Raw genomic sequence first — 24,166 nt, 5'->3', positions numbered from 1 at the left:
GAATTCACGAAGGCTGAGTGCGAAAATGTATTCCTGTTTGCAAAGTGGTCAGCTGGATTTAGCAAACCTCCCCTTTTTACCTCCTGATGCGAAACAAATGAAAAGTTTAGGGACTGGTTGTATTATTTGCACAATATTTTGCTGAACCCACTGTTAGTTGGGTCCAACATCTATTTTTATTCCATTAGTTATTAAAGAAAAACTACAACCCTTGCCAAATTACATTTCTCAAATCATCCTTCCTTACTAATACACTGCATGTAAAAAAGTGTCTGACTCAGAGGATTAGATGGAACAACACAAGATACAGAGGACTGTCCTCACAGACTGATGTCTGAGGAATTCATGACAAAAGCTAAAACACTTACTTGTTTTAGTGGTAACACTGTATGTTAAGATCCACTTAATTAACATTTACTGCTTAATTAACATTACCAAATGTTCAACATAGTATAAGTAATGTTTACAAAGTCTATTAAGAAATGTATTAACTGATGTTAGTTTAAATGTTAACAAATCACACCTGCATTGATTATGTTTATTCAATCCATGACTGAAAACAAGTTTACAAACTTACTAAACTCTGGTCTCAAATTTTGTTAGTTAACCTGTTAAATGTTAAAATGTTGGTTCATATTGGTTATTGTTGACCTAATCTTCATTCTATGGATGGGATGAAGATTGGTTAATATAGACGTTCTTTCTTTGCCTTATTTGGTTTATTATTTCATCAAAATATCAGTTAATACATGTGTTAGTTTCTTTGTTCATGTTATTATGGTGTGTTAATGCTGACATTCATGGATAAGTCATGTATTAATTAATGTCAGTTAAGGAAACCTTAATGTGAAGTGTTACCGATTTACATTTGCTGAACTATACAGCTTCTCTGTATTCATAACCAAAAAGAAAAAAAAAAGAGAGACAAGAAAAGAAAAAAAAATGTAAATGCCCTATGGAATATTGAGAGAATGGTAGGGAAAGTAAAATAACCCAGGGCAAATGAAAGATTGGCTTGAGTGATCACAAAAATTAGCCACACCAGCGCCTGAAGGTCAAAGGACATTACTCCCTATTGTACTGTGAAGTGTGGAAATGGTTCCAATGGAGCACAGAACACTGATAAAAAGCTAGGAAAAGTTGTATAACCATGAAAAAAGAAGGTGCGGCTTTTTGCCCTAAACTTTTTCAAGATAAAACCTAAGAAGCTATTAGTTGTGACATGTTTAAACAAAACAAATGACCTCAGGTATACCACTGAAATCAGCAACATACTGTGAATTCATGTCTGTCAATCTGTAGTCCTTGCTGAAGAAAAAAAAAAAAAAACCTGAATAATGCCAAGTGTTGTTATCATTATTTAATTGGATGATTATACAGAAATGAGTTTAAAGCCTAAGGCAAATGCACTTCATTACACTGATCTGAAATCAAAATTTGTCTTGCTTAAATAAGGCTAGAAATGCACACCATGCAAAAGGAAACAACAATAAAAGATATCTGAAAAGTTCTGAGGTGACTGATAGTGAATCTTAGGATTCAATCTCAGGCAATCCCACATACACATGCAATAATTACTGTGTATTCTCTGAAGCAAACCATGACCTGAGTATTACAAATCTTATAGGATTCTATTTCCAATTCTTAACCCAGATAGATCCTTATAATGTAAAGGTCACAAGACGTCTTTCTGGCCTGTTTTAGCCTATTAACCTTAATTATCCTCTCTACTAAGAAGAGCACACAAAAATGACTTCAGCACCTGAGGCAACGAATATGGTGTAGATCCTACAGTAATGGTTAAAAATATATATATATTTTGAATTAAGATTAGATTTTAAATTTACAAGCTTTACCTTAGTAAAGAAGACAAAATAATGTTTACTCAACAGATAAAATCTACAAAGAAGCACTGAATCACATGACGTGATTCACACAGAAGTATCAGCGTCTATCCGTATGCATGGGCGTCTAGACAGACCGTCTCTGTGTTTTTTTTTTTTGTTTTTTTTTTTTTTTAAACACGACACACCCTCCTACAAGAGATGTTTGAGAGTGATGTCCCTGGTACCACACCTAAACCACACCTGAAATCCTAAGCACACTCTACAGATAAAAATGTACTATTTGGTTTCATGTATAATCAGGATAATATGCTACAATCTGATTTCATTACCAACAATGGTCAGAAAGTGTTTTAACTGACTAGTTATCATTAAACATACCATGTAGAGGTGTGGAATAATTAGATCCCTATCAGATATTAATCACATGTTAAATGTAAGAACAGGATGTTCAGATTTTAAGGGTCTCTTAAAACTAAAAGCATTCTCACAGTAATACGAGGATCTTACAGTAATTTTATCACTATGACTGATTAACACCTACAAATGAACAGCTTTAGTTTAGGACACACAACCAAGGAAAAAACATTAAGAATGGCACTATGTGGTGGTGCTATGAGTTCACTGTGCAGCATAAAGTTTCCAATTTAAAGGTAACAATCTGACAAATGTCAGCCAAAGAAAGTGTAAGTGTGAGCTACTTAATTATCCTGAACACAGAAGCTACAATCATACCTGAGAAATAACTGTTGAGAAAAGAAGGAAAAATGTCAGGCGACCAGTTTTCCATGCAGATGAGGAACTAATAAGTAAAATGCCATATGCTAAAAGGACAAGAAGATAACACATAATTGATAATCAGCACATTTTACCTGACTCTAATTACCTGGCTAAATTTGACCCTGCTACGTGGTGCCCCATTGACTTACATGCTAAGGCAACTTAATATTTTTTGGGGAAATCCTATGCACTAAATAAAGGTAATCACAGAATAAACAATACATACGTTAACCTAAATAATATGCATTGAAACCCAACTACATTAGAATAATTACATATTTATAAACAAATTCACTGCCACAACTTAGGAGCAGCCTATGCTCATTAGTACGTTTTCACCATGGAGCCATAGTTTCACTCTAAAAAGGCTCATATATGACTCTAGCTATATGAAACTTCAGCATTTTTATGTTTAGCAACTCATAAGTGAATACAGTGAATGCAGAATACAGTCCAAGCATAATGCTGAATATGTCAAGTCCACAAGGTCCAGATACACTCAATAGCACAAAACCAACATTAACCACTAATCAGTTTAGATAAGAAAAAGTAATGTAGTGTAACGTAGTGTTGATCAGTGCCACTTCGCTAGTCAATAGAACAGCTTTACTACTTACAAGCAACTTTAAAACTATTAAAAGCTAGTGATGTGACCACCTCTCTACACAAAAGTAGACTCACAATAATCTTAAAAAAAAAAAGAAAAAAGGAAAAAAAAAATCAAGTTACTGAGAAACTCATGTAGACCCAGAGTTTTCCTGTTCTCAGCCCTTAATTGCACATGAATAAAACTATGTTTCTAGTCCAAAAACCTTTTTTTTCCCATTTGCATTAGGAATGAAGGAGTCATTATGGAATGTTATAAATTAGAATGATGTGTGTCAGTCTTAGCAATGTGCTATGTTGACATACTAACTCTGACAACACCTTCATTTTGAGCATACTTTGGTTACGGTACATAAAAATGGTACCAGGTATTTATTAACTACATTCCACCTGGGTACAAAGCTTGCAACACTGTGCCTCTGTCTCCAGTTACATGACTAGAAGGGAAATGTGAGCATTTGGACTGCTTTACTATATATACATACACAGTACTGTGCAAAAGTCTTGTGCAAAGAAAAGGCATGTGCAAAGAAATGCTGTAGAGCAATGATGCTTTCAAAAATAATGAAATTAAATGTTTCTACATTAAAAAAACTATAAAGAGCAGTAAACAGTAATAAATGAAACAAAGTCAATATTTGTTGTGACAGCCTGTTGCTTTAAAAAAAAATGGTAGTCTCAGGTACAGTGTGCTGGTTTTATAAGGAAATGAGCTGTAAGTTTTACTGAACATCTTGCAGAAACAGCCGCAGTTCTTCTGGAGACTTGTCATATTTTACATATCATACTAGTCACATTTGCTTCTTATTTTTGCAGCAAAACCCAGCAGCAACAAACATTGTTCTGTGACATTTAATTTTGTGCTGGAAAACTAATGTTTGGAAATCTAAAACGTTTTTGTACTGTAGAAGTCATGAAATATAAATCTATAACAAAGTTTGGTTTGCACTAAAAAATATAGGGTGCCTGCCTATATATATATACACAAAAATAATTCCATAATTAATTGCAATAATCATCATAACATCTGTAAACCTCTGAATGGCTACTGACCGGTCCCGTGCTCCACCCGTGCTTGGTTACTGCTACTATACAGACCTAGACTTTTCTGAAAAATGGAGCTCACAGTCATTGAGAAGTGTGGATTGTTTCAGACTCCACCCAAATAGTTGTGTTTGGTTATGGGGTCTGTGCTCAGCTGATGATAACTTCTACCACACAGACTAATCCATAGAATCCATTAGTTCATTCTCTGTTTTTTTTTGAAGTGGTGAAAATAATAGAAGACACCTCGCCTCTCCTTCAAATTCAAAATATGTCGATGAAAAACGCTGGTACGCCTTCTAAATGTTCTTCTAATGTACAAAAGCAACGGTTGCTAAGCAGTGGTTGGAGGACCAATAACATAAGGCAAGGCTTCACATCAGTCACATAGAATCACAAGATGCAACAATAAATGAAACAATAGCAAACACAATAAAACAATAAAAAACACAATGCAACAGTAAACACACACACACATTTTATATATATATATATATATATATATATATATATATATATATATATATATATATATATATATATATATATACATATATAGCCACTGTCATGACTACACAGTGGAAAGCACACTAACAGGGATGAAAACCAGTGAGGATGTAAAAAAGCAGGTGGGGCCAGTGATGGATCGGCACGCCATGCATTCCCTCTTAGGGTGGAACACGTGTCAGAGAAGCCTGGCATTTACCCGAGATACAAACACACCTGTCTATATTCCTGTCCTAAATAAAACAGCTCAACAGGGCGAATGGGAGGTACCAGAAGAAAAACACCGGTGTCATGCAGGTGTGTGACAAAACAGGGCCATCGCCTGCAGGTACACAGCAACGTTTAAATCAATTAGTAAAATGCTTAACATTCCTCACTGCTAAGAGAACAGTTTTCTCTAATGGAGTGAAAAGAATACTTCCCTTTTAGACTTTCGCTAATCCCATCCCTGTTGACTACAGTTTTTCCATTCTGCACTTTGTTTTCTCCATGAGGCAATTCTTCACAGGGCTGGACCAATCAACAGACAATGAAAGCTCCAGTGTGCTGTCCAGTCCCCTGTTTTGTTGTACCTGGAAACCACACTGGCTAAAAAATCCACCTATCATATATTAACACATATAATATAATAACACATTATAAGATGGCATTTTAAGTGCACTAATACACACTAAGATACACACTAAAAAAAAAGTATATGACCAATATCTTTTTTCCTAAATGAAAAAGCTTCTAATACAGCACATCGTATAAGCGTCCGTAACTCAAAGTCAGCAATGTGCAAGCAAAATGTTAATGAGGCAAGCAACTTCACTACAAAGCATGTACTGCTGCTAAAGATGACTGAAACTACTCTGGGTGAATAGGATTATATATTATATACTCTCATCTGCCACTTTAATATAAAAACCCCTGCTCATTTATGCAATTATCCAATCAGCCAAAATATCAGCAGTGCAGTGCTCCTGGGATTTTCATGCAGAAGTTTGTAGAGGCAACAGTAACTCAAATAATCACTCTTTACAACTGTGGTGAGCAGAAAAGCACCTCAGAATGCACAACATGTTGAACTTTGACTAGAAGAAGGCATCTGGTTCTACTCCTGTCAACCAAGAACAGATATCTACAGTGGGCACAGGCTACAGTGGGCACAGGCTCACCGAAACTGGACAGATGAAGATTGGAAAAAGACCAGGTGACAGTTTTTCAATCTTCAGTGAAAACAACTACTGAATACTTGCAAACTGATGATATAGCCTATTTTACAAAAATGTTGTTGTTAAAAAGATTATGATAAATTATTATAGGTTTCTCTATCACAAGACACCTTCATACTGATCATTTTACTGATGTCACAGCCCTAACCAGTTTTGTTCTTGGAGCATTTTAATACAATCAAACAAAAGTGAAATTCTAAAACGCTTAACAGGAAAAACGCTTAACATGGCTTAATGTCTTAAGAGAGACATTTTACAAATGCTTATTGTGAAAAATGTTTAACATGGCTTCATGTCCTAAAAGAGACATTTTAAAATGCTTAACATGAAAAACGCTTAACGTGGCTTAATGTACTAAACCGTAATCCAAGTGGAAAGACAATATTTTCATGTTAAGCGTTGTCTCCCCCATAGAAAACCATTATAAAGAAAATGCTTAACATTGCTTAATGCATTTAGACAGTGGTACTGGAGGACCAAATTCAGTATACACCTTATTAATAAAACATGCTATGTACAGGCAAGCAAATGACAATCAGCCGACAATCTGAACGCAACACCAAAGTTTCACGTTAAGTGTTTCCCATAGAAACCTGTTACAAAGAAAACGCTTAATGTGAAACTTTGAGAGTTGCGTTCAGATTCTACACAGTGTGCTTCATTAACAAGGTGTATACTAAATTTGGTCCTCCAATCTCACTGTCTTAATACATTAAGCCACGTTAAGAGTTTTCTTTATAACGAGTTTCTAGGGAGAAAACGCTTAATGTGAAAATATTGTCTTTCCGCTTGGATTACAGTGCCATTGTCTTAGCAGTAGACAGGGTTTATGACAAGGGAAATGTGTGAGATTTAGTACATTAAGCCACGTTGAGCGTTTTTCACTTTAACCGTTTTAGAATGTCTCAAACAAAATAAAACTGTCATTTGAGTTCTGAAACTTAGAAATCTGTCAATGCCAACCTGTCGACAAAACGTCCCGGTTTCTATGGTGTTGTTGGGGAAAAATATTAGCTAATAGTGCATTGTCTTTTGAGGGAAGGAGAGGGAGTGTGTACTACATCATAAGATTTGATGTGACCAAGCAAGTCATGAACGTTTCCACATTCTGTTCCTCTGACTTCTTTTCTTAGGAATTTATTGGCAGCAAAAGTATGAGGGCAGGATCAGCAAACGTTACGGCACAAAAATAGGTATTATAGCTGTCTAGGGGATGAAATAGCGAAAAGTAAATTCACACAATGCAAGGTGTGGGTAGATGTTGCGCTTAAATCCTCCAAGTAGCGTATGATTTGGTGATGTATGAATGGATGACTTGTTGATGGAACAACCAGCTCATGTCTGAGGAACTTATCCCTACTGAAGTCTATTATGTTGGGTTAAAAGTGAAGATTACCAAACCATGACTAATCACACTTCATGATCCTTTAAATGGAGTGAATCACAGACAAGTAATCTTTTTTTATACCATAAGCTTTTTTTTTTTTTTTTTTTTAACCTTTAAGTGATCCTCCATTTTGGATTTCCCTTAAATGAGTCCATGTTTAAACCAAATTACAACACAAATGGTGATTGTACCTGTAATTTATTGGCTAATGCAATTTAAACGTACCTCCACAAGTGTTGTCAGGTTTAAGCAAAATTTCCATTTCTTAAAAGCCACACAAAAGCCCTGAAAATAGCCCAAAAAGTTCAGGAATTAGAAAGGAGAGATATATTTGTCTTCTTTGTCTCAGTCTTTGCAATCAGAAAGGAAGTCACCATGGTGCGCATGCATTTCTGATTTGCAGTATCAGCCTTTTTTTAAGCATCACCTTAGAAAATATCAGTTCTGGACATCATAAATATATTGATCACACTTATACATCCCCTTTGTTTGCTGATATTGATTATATTTAATTACAATTATTTGCTTTAAAACAAGGCCTTGTTAGCAGCAGGCTATTTTTTCAACTAGCACAAAAAAACGCCACAAGCAGATTTGTTTTTTCCACCAAAACTAGCCCTATTTCTCATAAAAACTTGCATGGCAAAACTCACATGGCAACACTGATACCTCCAGATAATTCACAGTTATCAGTTAAATAACCTGATTTGGGCTAATTCGTTCCCCACAAACCAGCAAAAAAAAAATTTTTTTTTTTTAATTTTACATAGGAAAATATCTCTCAAAATGATAACATGTACAGCCACCTTGTCTTACTACTGCACAACAGGGTGAAACATTAGACGGTTGTACTCTTAGAGTTCTAACCACAGCCTACAATCACCTGTATAAAGAATAAAATCCGATCCAAATTTGTTCTGCACTCCTAAAAACGATTCCTAACAAACCATAACAACCCGAAGTAATAAAACACTGTTCTTCTTTTCTATCATATCTGTTTATGCTGGAATAAAGGAGCTGCGCCTGCCCCCACACACATGTTCACATTCAACTGGTCTGGAAAAGACTTAAACAAAATTAACCACATACACACCTGCACACACACAAGTCTGCATTCCTCTAGACTCGAAATAAGCACACCAGAACTGAACTGAACCTGTGCGTTCACACACAGAAAAAGTCCTAACAGTCACTAAATTATATATAAAAAAAAGGAGAATCCTGGAAGTATTTCTGGATATCGTGATGATGCTACTAACCACAACCCAATGCAAAACAGACACACGCACACACACACACACACACACACACACACACACACACACCCAAGAAGGCATGATATGCAGTCTCGCATTGAAAAGACAGGTTATTCTCCTCAGGTGTGGTTACAGGATGCAAAGACGTTTAAAACTATTTTTATTCCAATAGTTTGAAAAGAGTGGATTACTGCCTGAAAACATGATGGATGATATTAATGAGTCAGGCGTTAGTCATTAACATTCAACAGTTGAAAACCTCACTAACTGGAGTGTGCACATATAAAAGCATATTTGTGTTCCTGCATCATGTAATCAATTAAGCATGCAATGAATCATGTGAGGATCTCAAACAGCTGACACTGAAGCATTCTTAAAAACTAAGCCAAAGAAGAAAATGTCATATTAGTGTTTGATACCTCATTAAACAAAAAGTCAGTTCTTGGATATAGAGTGTAAGTCGCATTGATTTAGCCAAGACTAAACGAACTGATAAAACGTTGCCAGCTCACGGTGACATCACATGTCTTACATCAACTTCCAAATAATGCCAGATCGTAAATGATGTCAAGAGATGACACTTGAACTATTTCAAAATGCTGGACAGCAGTTACGTGGTAATGTGGTAATATATTCTCTTCTGCACATTGAAGTGGGTTTTCCTCATCCTAAACAACAACTCATTAACACACCTATAACAATAAGTGTGTGTGTGTGTGTGTGTGTGTGCTTGCTCCTGTACTCTGTCCCACACTCTGTAACAAACACTCTAACACTCTCTAGCTTCATGCACGGTGTGTTAATGAGTTAAATTAGGTGTGTTAAAGCAGGAACACGTTAAAATTGACAAAAGTTCTCTACTAACACAAACACACTAACAGAGTTTATTAGCCTGTAACCTCAAGAAGGGTGTGTTAATGGGAAGAGTTAAATCAGGTGTACAGGAAGAACTACAGGAAAACACAACCTCTGGAACACTCACACACTCACACTGACCTGACACACACAGTTTAAAGGCATATCACAGTCAAAAATGCTGAGTTAAAATAAACAACAACAAACAAACAAACAAACAACAAAAAAAAAAACAATTAAATCAGACGCATTATGCTAACTGAGTAGCTAACTTCATTTCAGTGCTAGCCCAGCTAACCTAACTGTCTTTAAATACCAAAAGAGAAAGTCAAGTCAATTTTTTTTCTCGTCGTATTATCACTTTATCGATTTATCAACACTTTTCCCCCCAATAATGTAATTTACGCCCGTTTAAAAGAAAAGTAGTTCATATACATTACCTTTATAAAACTGTAGTGTGTGTGAGGAAGCTGCAGCAGCGCGCGCTCTGTGCCGCAGGTCACCAGCTCTGCTTGACTTTGACACCTGGCGCGTGCACCATCAAGAATAAGGGCGCGGGCTCGGCAACACCTGACGCACCTACCAGAATACCTGACACGTCACTGATACGCAACTTCCGTTTTGGGGCTGTAGTTGTAGTTTTTCTTATTGCTTCTGTGGCATTGCCTTGTTTCTCAGCGGAACTAGCTCGCGCACTGTTATTCATCGCCATATTTGGAGAAACGCCGAGTTTCGGATAACCCAAAAAATATTTAAGGAATGTGGTATGTGGGTACAGCCCGGACCCCAACACACACACACACACACACACACACACTCACTCACACCCTACTCACACCCTACTCACACCAACTCTTTTGTCACACACTAAGACAGTCCTTAACATACCAACACACTCCTTATCACAACACTTCTCTCACACACACTACACACACTATTTATCATCCCAACACTTCTCTCACACATTAACACACTCCTTATCACAACACATCTCTCACATACACTTCTCTCACACATTAACACACTCCTTATCACAACACATCTCTCACACACACTACACACACTATTTATCATCCCAACACTTCTCTCACACATTAACACACTCCTTATCACAACACATGAGCACCTCTCTCACACACTACACACACTATCAACACACTCCTGATCACAGCAACACTTCTCTCACACACTACCTATCACATGAACACCTCTCTCACACGATAACACAAGCCATAACACACTTCTCACACATTAACACACTCCTTAAAACACCAACAGTTCTCTCTCACTACATAATGCACCAACACTTCTCATATACACTACGTAGCAAACCAGCACGTCTCTCACACAGTAACACAATGCTTAACATACCAACACTTCTCACACACTAACATTGTCAGTAACACATCAGCATGCTTTTTTCACACTAACACAGTCCATAATACAACACCTCTCTCACACACTACACAACATGCCAACACAAGGATGAAATGAGTGTGTTAGAGCTGTACATGTGAGTATTAGTGTAGTATTAGTGTAGCTGTGCATTAACAGTGTGGTAGATCAGTGTTTTCCAACCTATTTCTCAAGGAGTAAAACAAAACCCTTACCAAAGCCATTTTGAATGTTTTTTTTTTTTTTTTTTTAGCAAAAACATATTTCTTTAAACAAAATGAATTAGCAAAAAATAATAAACTTGGATTTTAAAGAGACCTGAAATGAATTTGCACATTGTTGGCATTCTGTACACTTTCACTTTCCTACATAGCAAAGTAACCAGACTTTCCTGGTTTATTCACTGCGATGTGAATAAACCATGTGTGAGAGAAATGTTGTTGTGATAAGGAGTGTGTTAATGTGTGAGAAAAGTCTTTATGTTTTTGCTATGTTGGTATGTTAAGGACTGTCTTAGTGTGTGACAGAAGAGTTGGTGTGAGTAGGGTGTGAGTAGTGTGTGTGTGTATGTGTGTGTATGTTTGTGTTGGGGTCCGGGCTGTACCCACATACCACATTCCTTAAATATTTTTTGGGTTATCCGAAACTCGGGTAGAGGATGGGATGCAGGCAGAGGAGTGGGAACAGGTGTAGGAAGAGGAGCAGGTAGAGGATGGGATGCAGGAAGGGGAGTGGGAACAGGTGTAGGAAGAGGAGCAGGTAGAGGATGGGATGCAGGAAGGGGAGTGGGAACAGGTGTAGGAAGAGGAGCAGGTAGAGGATGGGATGCAGGAAGGGGAGTGGGAACAGGTGTAGGAAGAGGAGCAGGTAGAGGATGGGATGCAGGAAGGGGAGTGGGAACAGGTGTAGGAAGAGGAGCAGGTAGAGGATGGGATGCAGGAAGGGGAGTGGGAACAGGTGTAGGAAGAGGAGCAGGTAGAGGATGGGATGCAGGCAGAGGAGTGGGAACAGGTGTAGGAAGAGGAGCAGGTAGAGGATGGGATGCAGGCAGAGGAGTGGGAACAGGTGTAGGAAGAGGAGCAGGTAGAGGATGGGATGCAGGAAGGGGAGTGGGAACAGGTGTAGGAAGAGGAGCAGGTAGAGGATGGGATGCAGGCAGAGGAGTGGGAACAGGTGTAGGAAGAGGAGCAGGTAGAGGATGGGATGCAGGCAGAGGAGTGGGAACAGGTGTAGGAAGAGGAGCAGGTAGAGGATGGGATGCAGGAAGGGGAGTGGGAACAGGTGTAGGAAGAGGAGCAGGTAGAGGATGGGATGCAGGCAGAGGAGTGGGAACAGGTGTAGGAAGAGGAGCAGGTAGAGGATGGGATGCAGGCAGAGGAGTGGGAACAGGTGTAGGAAGAGGAGCAGGTAGAAGAGTGGGAACAGGTGTAGGAAGAGGAGCAGGTAGAAGAGTGGGAACAGGTGTAGGAAGAGGAGCAGGTAGAGGATGGGATGCAGGCAGAGGATGGGATGCAGGCAGAGGATGGGATGCAGGCAGAGGAGTGGGAACAGGTGTAGGAGCGAGAGCAGGTACACGATGGGAAGCAGGCAGAGAAGGAGGAGCAGCTAGAGGATGAGTAGTAGTTAGACATACAGTCCCCTCTGAAAGTATTGGAACAGCAAGGCCACGTTTTTGCTTTACAATAAAGACATTTGGGTTTGAGATCAAAAGATAAATATGAGACAATAGATCAGATTTTCAGCTTTCATTTCAACAGATCAGCTTTCATTTCCTGATATTAAATCTCAATGTGTCAAACAACTTAGAACATGGCACCTTTAGTGGCAGAACTCAATTTTTTGGTTAGCAAAAGTACTGGGACAAATAGTCTTAAAGTAAATAAGCTTGCAATAACTGCATCAAGTCAGCAACCCACTGACATCACCAAACTGTATCTCACAGTTGGCTTAGGAACATCTGGGGATCCCCCAGCAGGAGCTGGAATCTCTGGATGGGGATAGAGATGTCTGGACTGACCTCCTCAGTCTGTTTTCAATGCAACACCAGCCAGGAACAGTGCAAGGAAAATGAATGAACAGTGCAAAAATTAATGAATGAAAAGAAAGCTCTAAGTTTCCAATATTAAGCAGCTATGTAATAATCACTTAAAGCAAAAACTAAAGATAGAAACATGAGCTTACAGATTTGAGACAGGTGTCTGGGATTTTATTATACTTTTAAAACTGGAAATTGTCAAAACTCTGTCTTGTTGGTGTGTCAAAATTGTGATGTAACTGTCAAACAGTATGCTCATATGAATCTTTGCAAGATAAACTGTATAGTACTGTAACTGTGACCTCATAGTTTGAGATGCATATAAATGACATTGAACTGATTTTTTCCCCCACAAATTAAAGGTTTCCTTGAACTTTAGTGCACCTGCTTTCTGCAATATAAAATGTTTCTACATAGATGGTTTTTGCCATTAAAGACTGGTTTTGGTATTTGTTCCCGACTACACCCATACATTTTATAACATGTGTGCTACCCTTGGGCTTTTATACAAAACAGGCAGTATACATGTGTGTGACTGCTGTTGCGTGAGTAATATCTGATTTCATGCATGTGTACGAGCTTGTCATTACAGGGAGTGTGATTCCAAGAAACTGGGTTAAAGCCATCTGACAGAAATTTAGAATGTCTTATTTGTACAATTCATGCAATATGTAATAATGTGTATTGATATCTTCTGGAAAAAGGGAGTGTACAATTGTTCTGTCCCAATGTGTTCCTCCAACAGCAGTTCTCTTTATCAATAACAATAAATTGCAAATCATGTGAGGCCACACATGTGAAAACAAGAGGGACCATAAAGTTGTGATTCTGCAAAAGGTTTAATATTGGTTTAGGAGACTACTACAATAGTTGAACGATACCACCCATTTACTGGAACTTTACCTCCTCCTGAATGAAATGCATGATTACAGTATCTTACATGTTAAAGATTCCCATATATTGCATTAACACTTATTGGGACAAGGTGTAACAGGCGAAAGACGACAGATAGGCGTGTTAGTGGGATGAATGTGTGTGTAACCGCTAAACTGCTGGCTCTGCTCACACATGTAGAAAAGCAATGACATCATTGAAAAGCAATATCATCATATCAGAACTACAAAGAACAAAGGCAATGTGAGCTATGAAATCATGGCTGATTGCACACACACCTTTCCTGTCATGTGGAAAAATGAGTGAGTCATTGTGCCTTAATCCCCAAAACCAACCCTGAACACCCTAACCTTACATCCAAACCTTAACCCCTTAAACCTCAGGTATAACCTTTAATCTCTGACCTTAACCCTTCTTAACCTGGAACTCTCACCATTAAGCCATATTGCGTATCATAACCATAATTCATTAAATTAACCTTAATCATGAACCCAAACCTTAATACCCAGTTTTAATCTTAATTGCTAAAATGTTTTAATAATGAGGGTTAACACATAATCCCATTACTTCCTACATAACCCCAACCATAATACTTCTACACAACTTTAAACTGTAATTCTTATTCAGTCTTTAATCCTGTATCCCATGCCCTAACTGCTAATCTTAACCAATTATAACCCATACAATAAAGACTAAGGCTAAGCCTTATTTTAACTCCTAAGCCTTAATGTGAAAAAAAAGAAAAGAAAAGAAAACACACCTTGGAAGGATTTGATTAATTCATTCATCTTCAGTAGCCGCTTTATCCTGGTCAGAGTTGTGATGGATCCAGAGCTTATCCTGAAACACTGCGTGCGAGGTGGGAATACACCCAGGATGGGACACCAGTCCGGCATAGAGCACAATGCACACATGCATTCACACCTGAATTCACACTTAGGGGCAATTTAGTATAGCCTATTCACCTATTAGTTTGTTTTTGGGAGATGGGGAAACACTATATGTAAAAAGCAGCTCAGATTTTTATAGCCAGATATATTTATTTTACATCTCAGAATATCTAAGAATGTCATTATTTAAAATATTATACTTTTAAGCCTAACTTACTCCACTATCAGAAAATGCAGTAGTTGAAAAGTTTGCCAATGAAATATTAATAAAACAACAGCCATGTAAGCAGTCGGTTATAAAAATGGCACATTTATTGCTACAGAATGGTCATGTACATGACTTCATTGATTAACTACAAGATGAAAACCGACAGGCAAATGGCCGTGGATGAGCTGGCTCGAAGAGAAAACTCCAGCACACAATCCGTTTACACACTGATACTAGTCTTAAAACAAGGAACAACAATAACAATGACAATAATAATTATAATATAATAAACATAATTCAAATTGGAAAAAAGTAATCAACAAAAACATAAAAGTAAGAAATTAAAAGAATATAAACAAGAACACAACAAAAAAAATTACACAAAAAATTATAATAAAAGGCTTGAGGCACACAGCCACACGTTTGGAAAAAAGTGTAACTGTTGTATAGTTTTAATGTTTTTGAACCACTGCTCTGTTTTTTTTTTTTTTTTGATGGATCCGCTTGTCCCCTCATTTTCACACCATATAGCTTCGTCTGAGTAACACAAACCAAAACAACATTAAATAGTAAAATAAAGTATTTTTTTTTTCTTTTCACATTATTCCAAAAAAAGTGGAATACTTCTGAGCTGGCCATTTCGGCTGGTTCTGATTTCCTTTCTTACTTTGTCAATATTCCTGATATAAAATGATTGCCCCTGCAAAAAATGAGCCAGATATAATATGTTCAATTTAGTTCTCATTTCTCCTGTAATAATAGGGTGTGCTAATCTAATTTATAGCAAAAGAGCTCAAGAGAAAAGGAGTTTTTTTAACAAAAAGCCAGGCACTGATATACGGGAAATCTCTGCTTATTGTATTTTGTTCATGTAATTGCATCACAAGTAACAAGAATGAAAAAAAAAAAAGGCCACATTTCAATTGTTTTTATACAATTACACATGACTGTAATACTCTGAAATGAACATGTCTAAAACCACATATAAAAATGGGAAAGTACTAATTAACAGGTTCATTTTTGTCTGTGATTTACACGTGTTCATTATCCAGTCATTTTGTGCTTGTTCGTAATTTATTTTATGCTCATTTTCACTTTTTTTTTAAAGGTCATTGTGTGAATTAAGAAATGAGCTTTACTTCAAACTGAAAAGAAAACCATCATGGAAGACTTCCACAAATGTGCATATGACAAGCGTCACCGTTCACTGGAACACCCCCCCAAAAAACAAAAAAAAACTGAAGACAAATGGAATAGGTTTGTATTTTCAGTAGTGATGGAAATATTTGTTCCTAATTTCTGAAGAATTAAAATAGGCATGGAGGGACAAAAAGTGTAGATTATTTCCACTGTTAGAAATCTTACAGCTGGAGTGATAGAGAGTAATCTCACCCTGGATTAAGACTTTTCATTATCGTGTAATGAAACCACAAATACTTTCATTTTTTCCAGAGTGCATTTGGCAGTGACAAAGTGTTTTCATGCTTCTAAAAAAACTGAATCCTAAGCTCCTGCCCCTCTCACTTTCTTTACTTTATTATTTTAGATATCAGATTAGAAAACAAATGCTTTCTGGTGGCAAAAGTTTGTTCATTCTGTCAATCCATCTTCAAATTATAGTGAAGTCTGCATGTGTGTGTGCATGCGTGTTTGTGTGTATGTTGGGATGGGGGCAAGGGTAAATGGTCAGTGGAGAACACTGTATTTGAGCTTGTTTCTCATGACAAGCTGTAAAAATGGAAAAAAAATATATATAGCATGAACAAAGAGCAAGAAAACAATCAGAAAATAATTGAGAAATCTGTGGCACGATTTATCTTTTTTCTTATTTCACTGACATTCCTGAATAAAAGGATTGCCCTTGCAAAAAAAAAAAAAAAAAAACAACAAAAAAAACCTTGCTTGATCAATTTAGTTCTCATTCCCTTGAAAATTTTCAAGGTAAACATTTCCTTAAAAATTTTCACAATTCTTAGTGCTGTTTTAGTGTTTCTCTATTGTGTGATGAAACACTGCAGTGAAAATGTCAGCATTTGAAAGCACAACTTAACCGCGATAAAATCTAAAGATATAAAAAACAAACCGGCTATACCAGAGACATAATTTATATAGAAAAAAGCAATTTTAAGAGCTAATGTCAAATGTCTGCTTTGAAGCACCATGTTAAACTGACTTGAGCCAATTATTCTGTTCTTCAGTATTTTACAAAAAGGACTGAACTCTTGTTGATTGCTGACATGGACGGACAGCGGAGTCATTTATTTTACCACCTGGCCATGAAAAGAACTGCTGGGTTTGAATCTAAAACCGCGTTACTCTACCGTCTGCAGTAACCAAAATGACATAAACCCTGACTATTTACACACATCTCTTCAAAAAAGTACAATTAAACATGGCAATGTCATGATCATAGAGATTGAGACAAATATTATATACCTTTGTTTTCCAACCTCCTGTTTTCTTTAAAAAGAAAAATGTTCCCAGAAATATAAACAATGTTTTTTTTTCTTTAAAAGAAACAATTTCGAAGCTTTTTGACCTCACTACAATTTCAAATGTGACACATTTTTTTCAACACACAGAGTTACTGTTACTTTTTCGCCTTTTAACAAAGAAAGAAAGAAAGAAAGAAAAAAAGAGAAACCGATACAATGTTTTATCTAAACACAAAATAACAACAGTCTACATGTAAAAATATAACTTTTACATACACAATTTCAAAATAATGGTTTGAGTTTGCATTTGTTGCATAAAATGTACAAATGTCTGTTTCTGTAGCCAGCCAGTGAGCTGGGCTCTGATCCTTTTTGTCCTGCAGAGGCTTCCGTACTGTCACATGACACATCGGATCACTATGGAGTCACATCTCACTCTTTTTAAAATGAACACTGATGCATCACAGCGCTCCAGGAAAAAAAAAAAAAAAAAAAAACATTCTGCATCAATCTCTCCTTTTGAAAACAACACTTTTTTATATATTGTATATATTTCTACATTTATATATATTGATTTTCTAATAAATTTTTTTCCAGTTTCAGTGCCTCGTGTTGATTGGAGAAGGGAAAAAAAAAAACAGAAAAAAGCAGGAGCCGCTGTTGAATCTCATACGGCTGAACACGTTTTTTCCCCCTTTTTCTTTCTTTCTTTTTTTTTTTTTTTTGAGCAAAAACCAAAAACAGACAAAGAATAATAGATAAAGATTTTTTTAAAAAAAGAGAAAGAAGAGTCATTTTTACACATACAACCACACATTTGTACTGAAGACTACAGCGGCTCACGGACAAGCCAATATTCATAAAAAGCAGGTAATAAGCTATAATACAACGCTCGATAACAGACGTGTCAATGGAAACTGTGAGCTTTAAGGGAGAGCGGGTTTAAGGTGGACTCGGGGCAGGACTAAGAATCGCAATATATATACGATACTCTGTCCAGGACACGCCTTCTAATTACATATAGGCATACAGTACATTAAATACAGTTTATCCAAAAAATACGTTTTTTTTCCTTTTGACTTTTTTTAAATCCCAGGCTGTAAAACACCTGACTGCATAGACCTAATGACTAACAATTCTCCCTAAGCTTGCATCCTAAAAAAATGTTTCTGATAACGTCCTTCTCGCACTGTGTGATGATATGAACTCTAAAAGGCACGTTGGTACAAGTGTAGCGTGTTTAAAATTGCATTTGCTAGGGGCATGACAATGGGGAAAGGACAAAGAGAGAGAGACATGGGGCAAAAAAGAAAACAAACAAACTAACAAAAAAAAAAGACTGGTTTGGTGATTTAAATCGCTGGATGTGGCCATTTCCGACATGTACGAAGAGAGATTAGCGTTAAAATCTGCACTATAGCGTTATCTACACTTCTGAAAAGCAAAGCCTTTTCTCTGCAATAGTCGCCATTCTGTAAGATAAAGTCTGTTTAATGTGCTGGAATGACCTTCGAAGTTGTTTAAAATCTCCATCTCACCTGGGAGTTTGCTGGTTAAAAAGTCATTTCTTGTCCCACTGTACTCACACGCCTTTTAAAACACACAGTGGCGTCTCCTTGAACCGCTGTGCTAGAAGTACACTTTTTTTTAAATGAGTGTTATTGCAAGTTTTTACACCATTTTGTGAAATTGTACACTGTCATTGTGACTAACTCTCCCTCTAGTTTGAGAAACCATAATACAAATCTACTCGCTTGGAAAGAGAAAAGTGCGAGAAGATTTTTGTCCACGGTACGAAAAAAACAGATTGCCAGTAAAACCCATACAGCTCTTTTCCAACGTTTTACATCATGATATGTTTGAAGAATCCCCCAACCATTTGCACATATTCTAAATAACAGAAATGAAAAAAAAAAAAAAATCATAAATATTTACTGTTCCTTTTTTTTTCTTTTTTTTAAACAAAACAAACAAACAAAAAAAAAAAACTGGGAATGTTGAAATGGAGACATTTTTTTTCTAATGCCAATGCAATGTAAGGTTATTATGTTTAGAAAAAAAAGAAACAAGGGATCATGGAGAGGAATGAAGAAAAATAAGGTGACTCATCAGAAATCTGATTGATTGATTGATTGATTGATCTGGTCAGATTTGATTGTTTAACAGACTTTCAGGAGAGGAAATGATGTCGTCAAAGGAAGTGGTCGCTCATCATTTTCATAAAGTCTGGCAGCTTTGACCTGAGAGAGAGAGAGAGAGAGAGAGAGAATAGATACACTTTGATTAATGAGACTGAAACAGCTTTGTTTATGCACTCAAACACACACAAGTAATACATGCTAAACAACTCAGAATAAAAACTCAAACACAACCATCACTCATGATATTTTGCTGAACAGCTACATAAATATTCCTGATTTCTCAGTATCTTAATAATGTTAGAAATGATTGTGTCAGTAACTTATAAATACAGAAATATAAATGGTAAGGTATGTTGATATATATTATTTGAGGATGCATTATTTATATCTGAGACAAATCATTTTTATCTGTAGGAAAAAATTGTGTATGCAATTCCAACTGCATTTTTAAAAATATTGTTCACACACCATTTGCTTCATTTTTTTTTTTCAAATTCATGTAATGTCGTATATTTCATTCAGTTTGTAAATACAATTTTTTAAATGTGGTCTCTTAATGACTTTACTTATTTATTTCAGTATCTATATGTTCTGTCAAATAAAATGATGGAATCTTGTTAGAGAAATATTATTTGCTATTTTATAAATTAGTTTTTGATGACTGGTGACATAAAAGAGCTCTCGGTTCTCGACACGCTCAGGCTCCTCTACTGTCATTTCATATATAATATCACTAGCTTTGTATTCTGTTGTAAAGTTATTATCTACATATCACTCAGATATGCTGAGCGTATACGCAAACCTTTGACACAATGTGCCAGCAGACAAAGTTCAACATTCCTGACATTTTAAAAAAACCTCTATCTCTAAAAGTATTTAAGCAGTGCGCTGTCTGTTATCTGAATTACAGTTAAACATTTTCTCATCCAGATATTTAATGGAGGTTTGTAATGTTTGTAAAAGGGTGGGTTTGCTATATAGTTAAAAATGACATTAAACATATCAATTCTTATAGGGAATTGTAAATGTATTTTTTTTTACACTTTACATGATTCCAGGCCAATATATTTGAGTTTATACACATAAGTGTCAGCTATGACAAATAACTGTACTGTTGGCTACAGATGACCCCCCCAAGCAAACACGTAAGATTTGGAAATGCAAAGTTTTCAGCCATATTCAGTTAGTGGCCAATCCACAACATTATGCAGGCCAGATGAAGGTGGTATGTGTGAGTCATTTGTTATCTGGTCATCAAACTTATTGTATATAGAAATTATGAAACACCAAATAATTTTCCTGAAACCTGTTTATGCTATACAGATAGAGTTCTAAAGTATTCTCTTTATTTTCCCTCATAACTATAACTTTGTAATACATCATAAACATTCAGAAATGAAAAATCTACCAGCAAAACCACACTGCAAATACACTTACTGCCAATCTGTTGTTAAAATGTACCCAGCGTTAAATGAGGGTGGAGGATTATATTAAACTCTATTGTTCCGATTTTATTGCCATTCACAACAATGTTGTTCCAATCAGTTGAATAAAATAGCTATGCTAATTTTCTCACCCTTTTGTTAAGTTATAAATCTGGTTTTTTGAAGAAAAAATGGAAAACAATTTTCACTTTTTAATCCAGATGAACAATTTGTCTGTTTGTGGAACCAATTTGAGTTAGGTTTTTCCTTTTTTTTGTTTTTGTCAGGTAAGACGGTACACATGAGCAACAGCAGATTAGTGTAAAGTGAAATCTGACCATTTTAGGGAGGAGGTGTGGCTTTTTACATTTGTCCCATTGGATTGGAGGCGTCGCCCATGCTGTGGTGAGCTCCACCCATTGAGAGAGGCGGGGCATCTGAGGAGACTTTCTCCTCTTCTCGCCTTTTTAGACATGCTGCTTTTGGATTCAGGTTCCTCTCTGAGGAATAAGCGCACACACACACACACACACACGATTATTTAAAGGTTTCTAGCTAAAATTATTACAATGGACCCTCTGTGCATCAGTGTGTATTTTTTCAACAGGACACCATCTGTGTTAAGTTGAGACAGTGCCACCAAGTGGTTACAAGTGAAACTGCAGAGAAGAAAAAAAGGCACAAAATTATACTGTAGAGGAAACTACAGGAACAAACCTATAAACCAGTTTAAAAAAAATAAATAAATAAATAAATATATATCATGTAAAATTATGTAGTGTAAGCAGGATGAGTGAGAGTGTAAGTGGTTTGATTTGTATAAAGAAAAAAAGATTGGCTTATGGTCAAAGGTATAAAAAAAACATGTTTTAGAAAGTCCCTTGCTGCTTGGTTATGGGTGGTCAGGACCGGGTGATTATTTATTATTTTAAAGCCAATATGTTTGTATGAATTTTATACAAGAGAAAATATTAAAAGAATAAAAGTAACTGAAAAAGGAATGGAATCTGACATTAGATCAGTTCAGCGTTATTTTCGCTAAATCTGTGTTTATCGTAAAATGACCTGACCTTAGGCCAGCTGAACGTAGCTGAACACTGAGACATAATGGAGTGTGTTGCTGACCTCAGGCCAGTAGAACTGAGCTGAACAGGAACAGTTCAGTGAAATTCAGTGAAATTCAAATTCAAATTTTATTTTACACACACACAACCATACACACTACAATGTGAAGTGAAATACTTTTTACTACTGTCTGTGACATTAAACTAGAATTTACATTCAGAGAGATAAAGTGAGTGTAATTGAATGTTACTGACCTCGGACCTGCTGTTCGAGACTGAGAATGACAGCGACGGCCTGGTGCAGGATGAGCAGTTTGGTCTGCGGTTTATCACTCTTCAGGTGCAACTGCACCATGCGCCCGAGCTCCTTAAATGCCTCGTTAATGTCTCGCACACGCAGACGCTCTCGTGCGTTATTCGCCATCCGTCTCTCACGCTCGCGCTCGATCTTCTGTTCCGGAGTCAGGTCCTCATCATCATTGGTGCTGCAAGTGTGTGATATGAAATGGCCAGGAGAGACAAAACATTCCGAAAGTGAGTCCACTGCTAAAAGTCTTAGGGATACGCCTTAAATTGGACCTCAGTCAGGTAATCATATACTACGACAAAATTTTATAAGGTGGTACTATTTTTTTTTAAAGAATTGTTTAAAAACTGTGACAAGACCAATTTTAGTCGTTTGGAAATCGGAATATTTATTCAATTTAATCATCCTGTTGGTGAATAATTAGTGTGGGGAGGGCCAGGGCTGAAACATACGCACAAATTATTCACTCACTAGGCACGACAGTGTTTTAAATAGAGCCTGTGTGAAAAGCTTTTCATTCACTCCACCTGACGAATATAACATACACTTGTTTATTTTGTGTTCATATTGTATTTTGAACAATTTTTCAATGCATCACACTGCATCCTGCACACTGCAACTAGTATCAGTTTTACTCTTCAAGAGGTCTCTTTTCAGCAGGGAGTGTGGCTCAGTTTGGCAAATTACCCACAATCCTCCATGCTGTTGCTGTTTCCACCATCTCATGAGTCATGCCATACCCAAGAACCCAGGCTGAACTGTTACCCTTCTGGCTCACATACCAAGTGAGCCTAGCTTGTACATATGGGTGGAGCTAACCATAGTGCAGACCACTGATTGGTCAAACACAGCCATTACAAATAATGTTTCTGGCTGGAATCACTTCTCTACCAGCACAACAAAAACTTCAGTTGTGTAGTCTGCTAAAGTTTCTCTTATCAAAAGTCTTTTTTTCTGGGGTATTTAAGAGGCAACATCATAGTTTTAAACAGCAATTTAACGTTTTCGATTTTTTTTTTATCCACTTCCTATTGCTATTTAGTTTGATTTCTTCCACATGATTCAAGTAAAATACAAAAATATCTAGGTCAAATCTAAACTGGCTTCCAATTCACTTAGTTTGCGCCATACAGAAGGTCTATAATGGAAAATTTTAATTGTCTGATAAATTCTGCATTCAGACGCCTCAGCAGTTGACTTACTAGTACAGTCAAGAAAGACAAATATGGCACTTGGTTTAATTTCAAAATTATTTTATGAATATGAGTAGTATTTCACTACTTCTGTCAATCAAGTCACCAACTACGTTTCTTGGGTAGAGCTCTGTGATGGGAAAATGACACACACTCGGATAAAGATTTGTCGCAGAGCCAAATCAGGTTGAGTTAAAACACACTATATACTGCATATGTGAAAGCATCCTCATACTTTCATACCAGGGTGTAAAGGTTTATCATTTAAAGTTTATTATTATTATCTCTATTACCATCAGTGTAATCATTTTAAAGTGTGATACTGTACCAACATTAAGTCAAGTCACATAATAAAAAACACCTCAACATAAATTGAAAAATAAAAACCCAAAACACAACAAAACAAACAAACAAAAAAAGGCAAATGAAATACTAACTGTCAGATTCAGATTTGTGTCAATCAAACTGAAGAGTCCAGGTGAAAAGCTACAAACTCCATTTTGTTGCACATGGGGAGTTTATCCTGGAGGTGTTTGGGAATATTTTTGGGATTCTATCTACCCTACTCTGATGTGTGAGAGACAGCTAAAACCCGGCTCAACACCGGGACAAACTGGGAATAACTCAGCGAGAATGTCTGTGTGTGTGCACGTGTGTGTTTGAGAAAATACACTGTGTTGTGTT

The 24,166-nt window shown here is 36.6% G+C and overlaps 2 protein-coding genes across 14 annotated transcripts in view; both read right to left on the bottom strand.

The window, feature by feature from the left end:
- Positions 1-11,511: 11,511 nt before the first annotated feature.
- On the bottom strand, positions 11,512-12,522 carry LOC128320434 (keratin-associated protein 10-11-like). Its single transcript, XM_053240280.1, has one exon. It carries the CDS (start codon positions 12,520-12,522, stop codon positions 11,512-11,514), a length of 1,011 nt encoding a protein of 336 aa, XP_053096255.1.
- A 2,482-nt stretch (positions 12,523-15,004) lies between these two features.
- Positions 15,005-24,166, bottom strand: part of LOC113535549 (transcription factor 4) — a 158,050-nt gene continuing 148,888 nt past the window's right edge. For 9 of the 13 annotated variants that reach the window (XM_026928930.3, XM_026928932.3, XM_026928931.3 and 6 more), the window contains 3 exons: positions 22,238-22,467; positions 21,286-21,418; positions 15,005-19,593 (listed from right to left, as the gene is read on the bottom strand). In XM_026928930.3, coding sequence (XP_026784731.1) covers positions 19,545-19,593; positions 21,286-21,418; positions 22,238-22,467 — 412 coding nt within the window. In that variant the 3' untranslated portion in view covers positions 15,005-19,544. Of the gene's footprint in view, positions 19,594-21,256; positions 21,419-22,237; positions 22,468-24,166 lie in introns of all 13 variants that reach the window. The other 4 variants (XM_026928935.3, XM_026928939.3, XM_034311234.2 and 1 more) reach the window with 1 other exon arrangement.

Source organism: Pangasianodon hypophthalmus, chromosome 15, assembly GCF_027358585.1.
Source record: "Pangasianodon hypophthalmus isolate fPanHyp1 chromosome 15, fPanHyp1.pri, whole genome shotgun sequence".
In the NCBI taxonomy this organism is placed as follows: domain Eukaryota; kingdom Metazoa; phylum Chordata; class Actinopteri; order Siluriformes; family Pangasiidae; genus Pangasianodon; species Pangasianodon hypophthalmus.
The sequence above is the reverse complement of the archived record's forward strand: the minus strand, read 5'-3'. Positions and strand labels throughout refer to the sequence as shown.